General features: G+C 49.3%; 1 protein-coding gene across 1 annotated transcript in view; it reads right to left on the reverse strand.

Moving 5' to 3' along the window:
* DNAH17 (dynein axonemal heavy chain 17) overlaps window positions 1–13,397 on the reverse strand; it is a 7,556,186-nt gene that overhangs the window by 5,889,359 nt on the left and 1,653,430 nt on the right. Inside the window, exon 12 of the mRNA XM_069201738.1 lies at window positions 9,515–9,667. Coding sequence (XP_069057839.1) covers window positions 9,515–9,667 — 153 coding nt within the window. The remainder of the gene's footprint in view (window positions 1–9,514; window positions 9,668–13,397) is intronic.

Below are 13,397 nucleotides of genomic sequence, written 5' to 3' on the forward strand. Positions count from 1 at the left end.
AACACTCATACAACCGATACAATGCATTGGGAATCGTGTTATGTGCAAGCTGTGGTTACGTACCTGTGGGTTGATTGAGTCTGTGCTCGCTGTTGTCCTTCATAGGCACCGTCCGCTGGGACATGCGAGGAGATGGAGGAATCTTCCCGTGTACAGACCGCTGGTGGACCTGTCGACAATGGAGGAACGACATGTCATACTGACATAGAGGCTTGACCGAGCCACTATACAGGAACTGTGTGCCCAGCTGGAGGCAGACCTGATGTCACCCATCCGCCAACCCACAGGGATCCCCCCTCTATTGTAGTGCAGGTGCTGTCAGTACTCCATTTCTTTGCAAGTGGGTCATTTCAAACAACAGTGGCAATATCATCAGGGATGTCTCAGCCTATGTTTTCCAAGGTGTTGTCCAGAGTGTTGTCTGCCCTGCTCAAACACATGCGGAGCTACATCATTTTCCCTGAGGTGGGGGATTTGGTTACAGTGAAGGGTGATTTCTATGCCCTGGGACATATTCCCAACATCATTGGGGCCATTGATGGGACACATGTTGCTTTGGTCCGCCCCAGCAGGAGTGAACAGGTGTAGAGAAACCGGAAGAGTTATCATTCCATGAATGTACAGATGGTGTGTTTGGCTGACCAGTACATCTCCCATGTTAATGCCAAGTTCCCTGGGTCAGTGCATGACGCCTACATCCTGCGGAATAGCAGCATCCCGTATGTGATGGGTCAACTCCAGAGGCACCGGGTGTGGCTATTAGGGGACTCTGGTTACCCCAACCTGTCATGGCTACTGACCCCAGTGAGGAATCCCAGGACAAGGGCAGAGTAACGGTACAATGAGGCCCATGGGCGGACTAGGAGGGTGATCGAGCGAACCTTTGGCCTCCTGAAGGCCAGGTTCAGGTGCCTCCATATGACAGGTGGATCCCTAATGTACTCACCAAAGAAGGTGTGCCAGATCATTGTGGCCTGCTGTATGCTTCACAACCTGGCTTTGCGACGCCAGGTGCCTTTTCTGCAGGAAGATGGTCCAGATGGTGGTGTTGTAGCAGCTGTGGAGCCTGTGGAGAGTGAAGAGGAGGAAGCCGAAGAGGACGACATAGAGAACAGGAACACAGTAATACAGGAGTATTTTCAATGATACACAGGTAAGAGTACACACCGGCATATTACATTTACTAGACTCCTACCTCTCTACTGTCTGACTTTTTCCCCCAGTGTATGGTAACTGTGTTGTGACTTTCCCTTCCGTTTTCAGAGATGTGGGCCCCACTGCGTGACATCTGCTTTGTTTCCCCATGGACTACAGCTGTGTGACAGCGGTTTGTTGGCATCACAATGTAAATGAACATTTTGGCACGGTCATGTCTAATACATTTGTTCAAAATCACAGCCAGACTCCAGATTGTTTTGTGCAATAAGTGTGTTTATTTAAGTGCTCTAAATTGGATGGGTGGTTGCAAATCGGTGAGGGGTGATGGGGGAGGATTGTCCATGGCAGAGTCCAGACTATCAGTATCACAGGTGCATTGTCCAAATGCCTGTGGAAAGTGGAGCAGGGGCAGTTTAAGGTTGGACAGGGTGACAATGTGGGACAGTGGGATGACAATCAGGGCGGTATCCTTTGCTGGCGGGGGTCTTGACATCTTACTCTGTCTTTTTCCTGGATCTCAGGGCCCGCTTGCGGGGTGGTTCTCCTTCTGCAGGGGGTGGGGTTCTGGTGGCCTGTTGGTCTTGTGTCGGGGCCTCCTGTCCACTAGCGCCAGCGGAGGTGGTAGGCAGTTCTTGGTCCATGCTAGTGTCAGGGGCCCTTTGAGGTGCCACAGTGTCCCGCAATGTGGTGACTACCTGATTCAGGGCCACTACGATGGTACCCATGGCCGAACTGATGTTTCTTAGTTCCTCCCTGAACCCCATATACTGTTGCTCCTGCAGAAACTGGATCTCCTGAAACCTGGCCAGGACCGTCGCCATCGTCTCCTGGGAGTGGTGGTATGCTCCCATGATGGAGGAGAGGGCCTCGTGGAGAGTGGGTTCCCTGGGCCTGTCCAACCCCTGTCGCACAGCAGCCCTCCCAGTTCCCCTGTTTCCCTGGGCCTCTGTCCCCTGGACCGTGTGACCACTGCCACTGCCACCAGGTCCCTATTGTTGTTGGGGTGTTGGGTTAGCCTGGGTTTCCTGTAGTGGTGGACACACCGCTGATTGACGTGTCTTGGGGACAGAGGTATGGGCCCGCTGGGTGGGTGCTGTGCTGGTGTTCCCAGAGGGGGGAAGGTCTGCTGTGGCCTGTGGCTGCCTGAGGGGAACCGACTGTCCCGAGGTCCCCGATGGACCGGGCTGGTCATCTAGATCCAGGGAGACAGAGCTGCTGTCCTCACTGTGGGCCTCTTCTGGGGGTGGAGTGGACATTTGTGGACCCTCCTGCGCGGTGACCTGGCGTTCGGGTCCTGCAAGGGTATAAAAGTATGGTTATTGCTTCTGTGTGTGCCATAGCGTGCAATGGGTGGGTGCCCGTGTACCCCAGTGCTGGCATTCCTTTGTGGGGGCTGTTGTGACGGTGGTTTGGGGGGGGTGTATGTGTATGTGCAGTGGGCATGCTTTGGTGATGGGTGTCCATGCTTTGTGGACGCATGCAGGGCTAGGTGTTGGGATGGGTGGGTTGTGATGGTGAGACATTTGCAAGGAGTAGGTGTGATGGGGGTGGGGGTGAGGGTGGGGGTATGAGTTGGCATGCAGGTGGGGTGGGGGGGATGAAGTAGTGAAGATGAGACTTACCAGAGTCCATTCCTCCAGCTACTCCTGCGAGTCCCTCAGGATGCAGGATGTTCAAGACCTGCTCCTCCCATGTTGTAAATTCTGGGGGAGGAGGTAGGGGTCCGCCGCCAGTCCGCTGCACCGCGATGTTGTGCCTGGATACCATGGAATACACCTTCCCCCGTAGGTCGTTCCACCTCTTCCTGATGTCCTCCCGATTTCTTGGGTGCTGTCCCACAGCGTTGAGCCTGTCCACTATTCTGCTCCATAGCTCCATCTTCCTGGCAATGCTGGTGTGCTGCACCTGTGTCCCGAACAGCTGTGGCTCTACTCGTACAATTTCCTCCACCATGACCCTGAGTTCATCATCAGAGAACCTGGGGTGTCTTTGCGGTGCCATGGGGTGGTGTGGGTGATGTGTGGGGTGGATTGTGTGGTGCTAAGTGTGGTGATGTGTATTGTTGTGTTGTGTGAAGTGCGTGCAAATATTGCTGGGTGACAGTGAATTGGGCGTCTGGGTGCTCGGATGTCTTTTCTCGGTGTGTGTTCACGAATCTCTAGGAGTGGAGGTTTGTGGGTGATGTGGGTGTGTGTTTTATATTTAATTGGGTGTGTGGGAGTGGTGTGTGTATGTGTATCAGGTGTGTGTATTTTGAATTGTCCAATGTGGTAGTGTTTTGTACGAGTGTGTGTATTTCGAGGGCGGCGGTATGTACCGCCAATGGAATACCGTGGTTGAAAGACCGCCGCGTGGATTCGTGTGTCGTGATAGTGTGGGCGTATTTCTGTTGGCGTGACGGTGGAGGTTTGGTCATCGCCAGTTTCTCGCTGGCCTTTGGTGTGGCGGACTTTTGTGGATGTCTGTATTTTGGCGGTTTGCCTGTTGTGGGTCAGAATGACCGTGGCGGTTTACCGCGGCCGCGGCGGTGTTATATCGGTCTTCTGCACGGCTTACCGCCGAGGTTGGAATGACCCCCTCAGTGTTATCAAAAATAAAGGTAGTTTATTTGGGTGACACAGTACCAAAAATATCTTAGAGGCAATACTCCTTCTGAAGGTAAGTATTATACACAATATATACATTAGACAACAAAATAAGGTAAGTAATTAGACATAGGATATTGCAAACAATGGAAAATGATATAGAATCCAATGAGAGAAAATAGGTCTAGGGGCAACACAAACTATATACTAAGAAATTGGAATGTGAATCACGAAGTCCCCCCTAGACAAGTGTAGTCTGTGCAGAATTGCCGGGAGAGTAAGAATACAGTAAAAGTAAGTAAATTACCCCAACCCAGATCCCACAAAAGCAGGAGTAAAGTACTGCAAGTTTCCATAGGACACAGTGCACCTCGTGATTGGGATATTGCAGTAACCAACCAAGTCCTAACAACAACTGCTGGATTCCTGGACCTGAAGACCTGCAAAAGAAGGGGACCAAGTCCAGAAGTCGAAAGAAGTTCCAGGAAGGACAGGAGCCTCTGCCAACCCAGAAGAGGGTGCAAAAGAAGAGTCCCTGGTTGGACGAACACTACAGGAATGCACCCTAGGAAGATGCCAGAGGGTTCCTATGTGATGCAAAGAATGTCCCACGACGTGAAGATGGATGCAGACGTGATTTCGTGTTGGAAGGCGCCAACAAGCCTTGGTTACGACAAAGTTGAATTTTGCGTCAAAATGGCGCTGGCTGGACCCAGGAGGGACCTGGGGGCCTCAACTCTCTGTGAGGAGGAAGAGGGGGCTCTCAGCACTTTAGAGAGCCCTCAGGATGCCAGGCAGCACCCACAGGAATCCCAGGACATGGGGACAAAGGAGGTGCAAAACGCGGTTGGTGCAACACTACAAAGAATGGTCCCACGCCGCTGGAGGTCAACTCAGCGAGTTGAGCGTCACAGGATAGAGTGCTAGGGACCTGGTACACCCATATAATTCCTTTGTATATGGTACTGAGGTATGCAGGGTATAGGGGTTCCAGGAGATCCCTATGGGCTGCAGCATTTCTTTTACCACCCATAGGGAGCTCTGACAATTCTTACACAGGCCTGCCAGTGCAGCCTGCGTGAAATAACGTACACGTTATTTCACAGCCATTTACCACTGTACTTAAGTAACTTATAAGTCACCTATAGGTCTAACCTTCACCTGGTGAAGGTTGGGTGTAAAGTTACTTAGTGTGTGGGTACCCTGGCACTAGCCAAGGTGCCCCCACATTGTTCAGGGCAAATTCCCCGGACTTTGTGAGTGCGGGGACACCATTACGTGCGTGCACTATGCATAGGTCACTACCTATGTATAGCATCACAATGGTAACTCCGAACATGGCCATGTAACATGTCTAAGATCATGGAATTGTCCCCCCAATACCATTCTGGTATTGGGGGGACAATTCCATGATCCCCCGGGTCGCTAGCACAGTACCCGGGTACTGCCAAACTGCCTTTCCCGGGTCTTCACTGCAGCTGCTGCTGCTGCCAACCCTTCATACAGGTTTCTGCCCTCCTGGGGTCCAGGCAGCCCTGGCCCAGGTAGGCAGAACAAAGGATTTCCTCTGAGAGAGGGTGTTACACCCTCTCCCTTTGGAAATAGGTGTGAAGGCTGGGGAGGAGTAGCCTCCCCCAGCCTCTGGAAATGCTTTGATGGGCAAAGATGGTGCCCATCTCTGAATAAGCCAGTCTACACCGGTTCAGGGATCCCCCAGCCCTGCTCTGGCGCGAAACTGGACAAAGGAAAGCGGAGTGACCACTCCCCTGACCAGTACCTCCCAGGAGAGGTGCCCAGAGCTCCTCCAGTGTGTCCCAGACCTCTGCCATCTTGGAAACAGAGGTGCTGCGGGCACACTGGACTGCTCTGAGTGGCCAGTGCCAGCAGGTGAGGTCAGAGGCTCCTTCTGATAGGCTCTTACCTCTCTTGGTAGCCAATCCTCCTTCCTTGGTAGCCAAACCTCCTTTTCTGGTTATTTAGGGTCTCTGCTTTGGGGAATTCTTTAGATAACGAATGCAAGAGCTCATCAGAGTTCCTCTGCATCTCCCTCTTCACCTTCTACCAAAGGATCGACCGCTGATTGCTCAGGATGCCTGCAAAACCGCAACAAAGTAGCAAGACGACTACTAGCAACATTGTAGCCCCTAATCCTGCCGGCTTTCTCGACTGTTTCCAGGTGGTGCATGCTCTGGGGGTAGCCTGCCTTCATTCTGCACCAGAAGCTCCGAAGAAATCTCCTGTGGGTCGACGGAATCTTCCTCCGCTAACGCAGGCACCTAAAGACTACAACACTGGTCTTCTGGGTCCCCTCTCATCCTGACGAGCGTGGTCCCTGGAACACAGCAACTCTGTCTAAGTGACTCCCACAGTCCAGTGACTCTTCAGTCCGAGTTTGTTGGAGGTAAGTCCTTGCCTCCCCACGCTAGACTGCAAAGCTGTGTACCGCGTGATTTGCAGCTGCTCCGGCTCCTGTGCACTCTTCCAAGATTTCCTTCGTGCACAGCCAAGCCTCTCTTCTTCTAAGTGCCTGTTAGGGTACTTCTGCGGGTGCTGCCTGCTTCTGTGAGGCCTCCCTGGGTTGCTGGGTGCCCCCTCTGTCTCCTCCTCTAAGTGGCGACATCCTGGTCCCTCCTGGGCCACAGCAGCACCCAAAAACCTCTACCGCGACCCTTGCAGCTAGCAAGGCTTGTTTGCGGTCTTTCTGCGTGGGAACACCTCTGCAAGCTTCATCGCGATGTGGGACACCCGTCTTCCAAAGGAGAAGTTCCTAGTCCTCTTCTTTCTTGCAGAACTCCAAGCTTCTTCCAACCGATGGCAGCTTCCTTGCACCTTCAGCTGGCATTTCCTGGGCTCCTGCCCACTCTCGACACTGTCGCGACTATTGGACTTGGTCCCCTTGTCTTACAGGTACTCATGTCCGGAAATCCACTGTTGTTGCATTGCTGGTGTTTGTTCCTCCTGCAGAATCCCCCTATCACGACTTCTGTGCTCTCTGGGGGTAGTAGGTGCACTTTACACCTACCTTTCAGGGTCTTGGGGTGGGGTATTTTTCTAACCCTCACTGTTTTCTTACAGTCCGAGCGACCCTCTACAAGCTCACATAGGCCTGGGGTCATTTGTGGTTCGCATTCCACTTTTGGAGTATATGGTTTGTGTTGCCCCTATACCTATGTGCTCCTATTGCCACCTTTTGTGATTCTACACTGCATTACTTTTCTTGCTATTACTTACCTAATTTTGGTTTGTGTACATATATCTTGTGTTTATAACTAATCCTCATACGGAGGGTACTCACTGAGATACTTTTGACATATTATCATAAAAATAAAGTACCTTTATTTTTAGTAACTCTGTGTATTGTGTTTTCTTATGATATTGTGCATAAGATACAAGTGGTATAGTAGGAGCTTTACATATCTCCTAGTTCAGCCTAAGCTGCTTTGCCACAGCTACCTTCTATCAGTCTAAACTTCTAGAAACACCTCTTCTACACTAATAAGGGATAACTGGACCTGGCACAAGGTGTAAGTACCTCTGGTACCCACTACAAGCCAGGCCAGCCTCCTACAGTAGTGCTGCACCAACCGCATTTTGCACCTCCTTTGTCCCAGTGTCCTGGGACTCCCGTGGGTGCTATCTGGTGTCCTGAGGGCTCTCTGAAGTGCCGAGAGCCCCCTCTTCCTCCTCACACAGAGTTGAGGCCCCCAGGTCCCTCCTAGGTCCAGATAGCACCTAGTTGACGCAAAACGCGACTTTGCCGGAACCAAGGCTTGTTGGGGGAATCCAGCGCCAAAACTCGCCTGCATCCAACTTCACGACATGGGACATCCTTTGCATCATGCGGGAACCCGCTGGTATCTTCCTAGGGTGCATTTCTGCAGTCTTCTTTTGTACCCTCTTCTGGGTTGGCAGCGGCTCCTGTCCTGCCTGTAACTTCTTTCGACTTCTGGACTTGGTCTCCTTCTTCTGCAGGTCTTCAGGTCCAGGAATCCACTGTCTGTTGTTTGCAGACTTGGTTGGTTCTTGCAATAATTCCAATCATGAGGTGTAGTGTGTCCTAAGGACACTTTCAGTACTTTACTCCTGCTTTTCTGTGCTCTGGGGTGGGGTCATTTACTTACCTGTGTGTCCTAAGGACACTTGCAGTACTTTACTCCTGCTTTTGTGGGCTCTGGGGTGGGGTAATTTACTTACCTTTACTGTATTCATACTCGCCCAGCGATTCTGCACACACTACACTTGTCTAGGGGGGAATTCGTGATTCGCATTCCACTTTCTTAGTATATAGTTTGCGTTGCCCCTAGACCTATTTTCTCCTATTGCATTCTATAGCATTTCCTATTGTTTGCACTATCCTATGTCTAATTACTTACCTTATTTTGGTGTCTAGTGTATATATTGTGTATAATACTTACCTCCAGAAGGTGTATTGCACCTAAGATATTTTTGGCACTGTGTCACCCAAATAAACTACCTTTATGTTTGGTAACACTGGGTAATGTCTTTACTTGTGTATAAGTACTGTGTAACTATAAGAAGTATTGCAGGAGCTTTGCATGTCTCCTAAATCAGCCTAAGCTGCTCTGCAATAGCTACCTCTATCAGCCTAAGCTGCTAGAACACTACTACATTTCACTATTAAGGGATAACTGGACCTGGTATAAGGTGTAAGTACCCACTACAAACCAGATCAGCCACCTATACCACTAAATACTGAATTTAGTGGGCGTCTTAGGGGATAGCTGGTAGTGTCCCATGGGACACTTAGCTTTGGGTGGCTGCACCCACTATAGTCACCACTTCCTGTGGGAAGGGTCACTTCCCTAAACCCCATTGGCTATTTACCTTCCATCTAAGATGGAGGAAAATGAAATGGAGGGTTCACCTCGCAGGCAACACCTAAGGGATGGTGCAAGGCAGGTGGGGTCACTCCTCCTGCCCTTTGTGTAGTTTCTTACCTTTGCTCCTGTGAAAAGTGGGGTTTTGCAAAGGGATTGACCATCTGCTGACTGCTTAACACATCATCTCCATTCGCAATGCATCTTCACCTTTGCGTGGCTCGAAACCGACACATTGCCTACATCTGCGGGATTGACACCAACTCATCAACTCCTTTGCTCCTCGCATCTTGTTCTTGTCACAACTAAGAACCAATGTACTGATTTCGGAGGGACAAGGGGGGTCCCTGTATCTGACCTGTGCTCCATCTTAGTCAACCTGACTTTTCAGATTTGACCCAGTCTAGCACAACCAGACAGTCCCAGTTTGTGCTTTATGCTTTTAGCACTACATTTACGATTATTCTTTAAAAGTTCATATCTCGACTTCTACTAATTGGATTTTTGTCGTTTTGGTCGTGTTTTGCTCAATAAATTAAGCTCTATCTTTCTAACCAGGTATGGTATCTAGTTGTGTTGTGTTTCACTATTGTACTGCTTTAAGTTTTGCACAAACACTTAACACATTGCCTCTTAAGTAAAGGCAGACTGCTCTGTGCCAAGCTACTAGAGGGTGAGCACATGTTAATTGAGGGTGTGTATCTGACTTACCCTGATTAGGACTGTGATTCTTGCTTGGGCAGGGTGCATACCTCTGCCAACTAGAAACCCAATTCTAACACCCTGACTCTATGTGACGTAGACTACTCAGGTGATGCGATGATTGTCATATTAACTGGTGGTGCACGTTGTTTTTTTTTCATTTGTTTAGAACAATGGTATCATAAAAAATCATATTAATAATTTATATTACAAAACAAGAGTCATTCTTACCAGGACAATCATATCCCACAGTTCCTTAAGTAAGACTGTTTCCCTGTGGCATGCTTTCAGCTGTTTGAAATCTCCAATATTAACTTCAAACAAACTAGCTGATTTGGACAAAGCTTCCACTTCTTTCTCCATTGCATTAATGCTTTTATAGACCTATGGAAAGAGAAACAACTTTTATAGATGCATTTGAGGATTACCTGTTTTCACATACAGAGCAATCATTTTTGATCCAAGCCACAAAATCTTTTTCATGTTCTTGTCTGTCAGGGAATGGTATGACTCCCCAGGGTGTTTTGTGGATAACAGAGTTCCAACGTAGGATATGGCATCTTGGTTATACCACTACTGGCCCTGGTTCTTCATTTTCGTATATAAAGACTAACATAACAGACAGGTTGCAAATAATGGCAGCAAACTGCACACTGACTTTTGGTAAACTATCTTTTCCGAATCACAAAAGTGATTTAACACATAATAAAACTCAATTTTGCGGTCACAAACCCTGTGTATTTTTGTAAATGTCGGGTTTGTGACTGCAGATTGCTTAAGTACTTCTGGCTCCTGATTCCTGTCATACAGAAAACGGACCCATTCCAAGTTACAAATAAGGAGAAAAAGGAGTGCAGTAACGAACGAGCTTTGGATACATAATATCCTTCACATTCAATGTCCCTAAACATTTTGTGTAATTCTTGATTCAATTACATGATATCATATTTAACCAAGTTTGGTTGGAGTGACATCGAATATTCCATGACAAAATAAAGAATATTCACTTATCTGTAATCCTACTAGGGTAAACGGTAAACCCTCCGGGGTAATCTTCGTGTGAAGTCCTCATGGAGCACTTTTTTCCAAAAGATTTTTATTGATTTATTGATATCATTATAACAACATTTAACAATTACACTTTTCAACTTGTTCAGTTTCATGTGGCATTCACTAGTGATTGTAGGAAAGTACCATATTGCCTGGCATGTTACCCCCATATTTCACTGTATATATGTTGTTTTAGTGTATGTGTCACTGGGACCCTGCCAGCCAGGGCCCCAGTGCTCCTAAGTGTGCCCTGTATGTGTTCCCTGTGTGATGACTAACTGTCTCACTGAGGCTCTGCTAACCAGAACCTCAGTGATTATGCTCTCTCTGCTTTCTAAATTGCCACTAACAGGCTAGTGACCAATTTCACCAATTCACATTGGCATACTGGAACACCCTTATAATTCCCTAGTATATGGTACTGAGGTACCCAGGGTATTGGGGTTCCAGGAGATCCCTATGGGCTGCAGCATTTCTTTTGCCACCCATAGGGAGCTCTGACAATTCTTACACAGGCCTGCCACTGCAGCCTGAGTGAAATAACGTCCACGTTATTTCACAGCCATTTACAACTGCACTTAAGTAACTTATAAGTCACCTATATGTCTAACCTTCACCTGGTGAAGGTTGGGTGCTAAGTTACTTAGTGTGTGTGCACCCTGGCACTAGCCAAGGTGCCCCCACATCGTTCAGGGCAAATTCCCCGGACTTTGTGAATGCGGGGACACCATTTCACGCGTGCACTATACATAGGTCACTACCTATGTATAGCGTCACAATGGTAACTCTGCACATGGCCATGTAACATGTCAAAGATCATGGAATTGTCACCCCAATGCCATTCTGGCATTGTGGAGACAATTCCATGATCCCCCGAGTCTCTAGCACAGACCCGGGTACTGCCAAACTGCCTTTCCCGGGTCTTCACTGCAGCTGCTGCTGCTGCCAACCCCTCAGACAGGTTTCTGCCCTCCTGGGGTCCAGCCAGTCTTGGCCCAGGAAGGCAGAACAAAGGACTTCCTCAGAGAGAGGGTGTTACACCCTCTCCTTTGGAAAAAGGTGTCAGGCCTGGGGAGGAGTAGCCTCCCCCAGCCTCTGAAATGCTTTGATGGGCACAGATGGTGCCCATCTCTGCATAAGCCAGTCTACACCAGTTCAGGGATCCCCCAGCCCTGCTCTGGAGCGAAACTGGACAAAGGAAAGGGGAGTGACCACTCCCCTGACCTGCACCTCCCAGGGGAGGTGCCCAGAGCTCCTCCAGTGTGCTCCAGACCTCTGCCATCTTGGAAAAAAGGTGTTACTGGCACACTGGACTGCTCTGAGTTGCCAGTGCCAGCAGGTGACGTCAGAGACTCCTTCTGATAGGCTCTTACCTGTGTTACTAGCCTATCCTCCTTCCTAGGTAGCCAAACCTCCTTTTCTGGCTATTTAGGGTCTCTGCTTTGGGGAATTCTTCAGATAACGAATGCAAGTGCTCATCCGAGTTCCTCTGCATCTCTCTCTTCACCTTCTGACAAAGGATCGACCGCTGACTGCTCAGGACGCCTGCAAAACCGCAACAAAGTAGCAAAGACGACTACTGCAACCTTGTATCGCTTCAACCTGCTGGCTTTCTCGCCTGTTTCCTGGTGGTGCATGCTCTGGGGGTAGCCTGCCTCCTTCTTGCACCAGGAGCTGTGAAGAAATCTCCCGTGGGTCGATGGAATCTTCCCCCTGCAACCGCAGGCAACAAAAGACTGCATCACCGGTCCTCTGGGTCCCCTCTTAGCACGACGAGCGTGATCCCTGGAACTCAGCAACTCTGTCCAAGTGACTCCCACAGTCCAGTGACTCTTCAGTCCAAGTTTGGTGGAGGTAAGTCCTTGCCTCCCCACGCTAGACTGCATTGCTGGGTACCGCATGATTTGCAGCTGCTCCGGCTCCTGTGCACTCTTCCAGGATTTCCTTCGCGCACAGCCAAGCCTGGGTCCCCAACACTCTAACCTGCAGTGCACAACCTTCTGAGTTGTCCTCCGGCGTCGTGGGACTCTCTTTTGTGTCTTCGGGTGGACTCAGGTTCACTCCTCTTCCAAGTGCCTGTTCCGGTACTTCTGCAGGTGCTGCCTGCTTCTGTGAGGGCTCCCTGACTTACTGGGCGCCCCCTCTGTCTCCTCATCCAAGTGGCGACATACTTGTCCCTCCTGGGCCACAGCAGCATCCAAAAACCCTATCCGCGACCCTTGCAGCTAGCAAGGCTTGTTTGCGGTCTTTCTGCGTAGGAACACCTCTGCAAGCTTCTTCACGACGTGGGACATCCATCCTCCAAAGGGGAAGTTTCTAGTCCTCTTCGTTCTTGCAGAATCCAAAGCTTCTACCATCCGGTGGCAGCTTCTTTGCACCCTCAGCTGGCATTTCCTGGGCATCTGCCCACTCTCGACATTGTCGCGACTGTTGGACTTGGACCCCTTGTTTCACAGGTACTCAGGTCCAGAAATCCACTGTTGTTACTTTGCTGGTGTTGGTCTTCCTTGCAGAAACCCCCATCACGACTTCTGTGCTCTCTGGGGGTTATAGGTGCCCTTTACACCTACTTTTCAGGGTCTTGGGGTGGGCTATTTTTCTAACCCTCACTGTTTTCTTACAGTCCCAGCAACCCTCTACAAGCTCACATAGGTTTGGGGTCCATTCGTGGTTTGCATTTCACTTTTAGAGTATATGGTTTGTGTTGCCCCTATACCTATGTGCTCCTATTGCAATCTACTTTAACTTTACATTGCTTGCATTACTTCCTTTTGCTATTACTGCATATTTTTGGTATTGTGTAAATATATCTTGTGTATATTTGGCATCCTCATACTGAGGGTACTCAATAAGATACTTTTGGCATATTGTCATAAAAGTAAAGTACCTTTATTTTTAGTATATCAGTGTATTGTGTTTTCTTATGATATTTTGCATATGACACCAGTGGTATAGTAGGAGCTTTGCATGTCTCCTAGTTCAGCCTAAGCTGCTCTGCTATAGCAACCTTCTATCAGCCTAAGCTGCTAGAAACACCTCTTCTACACTAATAAGGGATAACTGG

The sequence above is a fragment of the Pleurodeles waltl genome, chromosome 7, assembly GCF_031143425.1.
Source record: "Pleurodeles waltl isolate 20211129_DDA chromosome 7, aPleWal1.hap1.20221129, whole genome shotgun sequence".
Taxonomy (NCBI): domain Eukaryota; kingdom Metazoa; phylum Chordata; class Amphibia; order Caudata; family Salamandridae; genus Pleurodeles; species Pleurodeles waltl.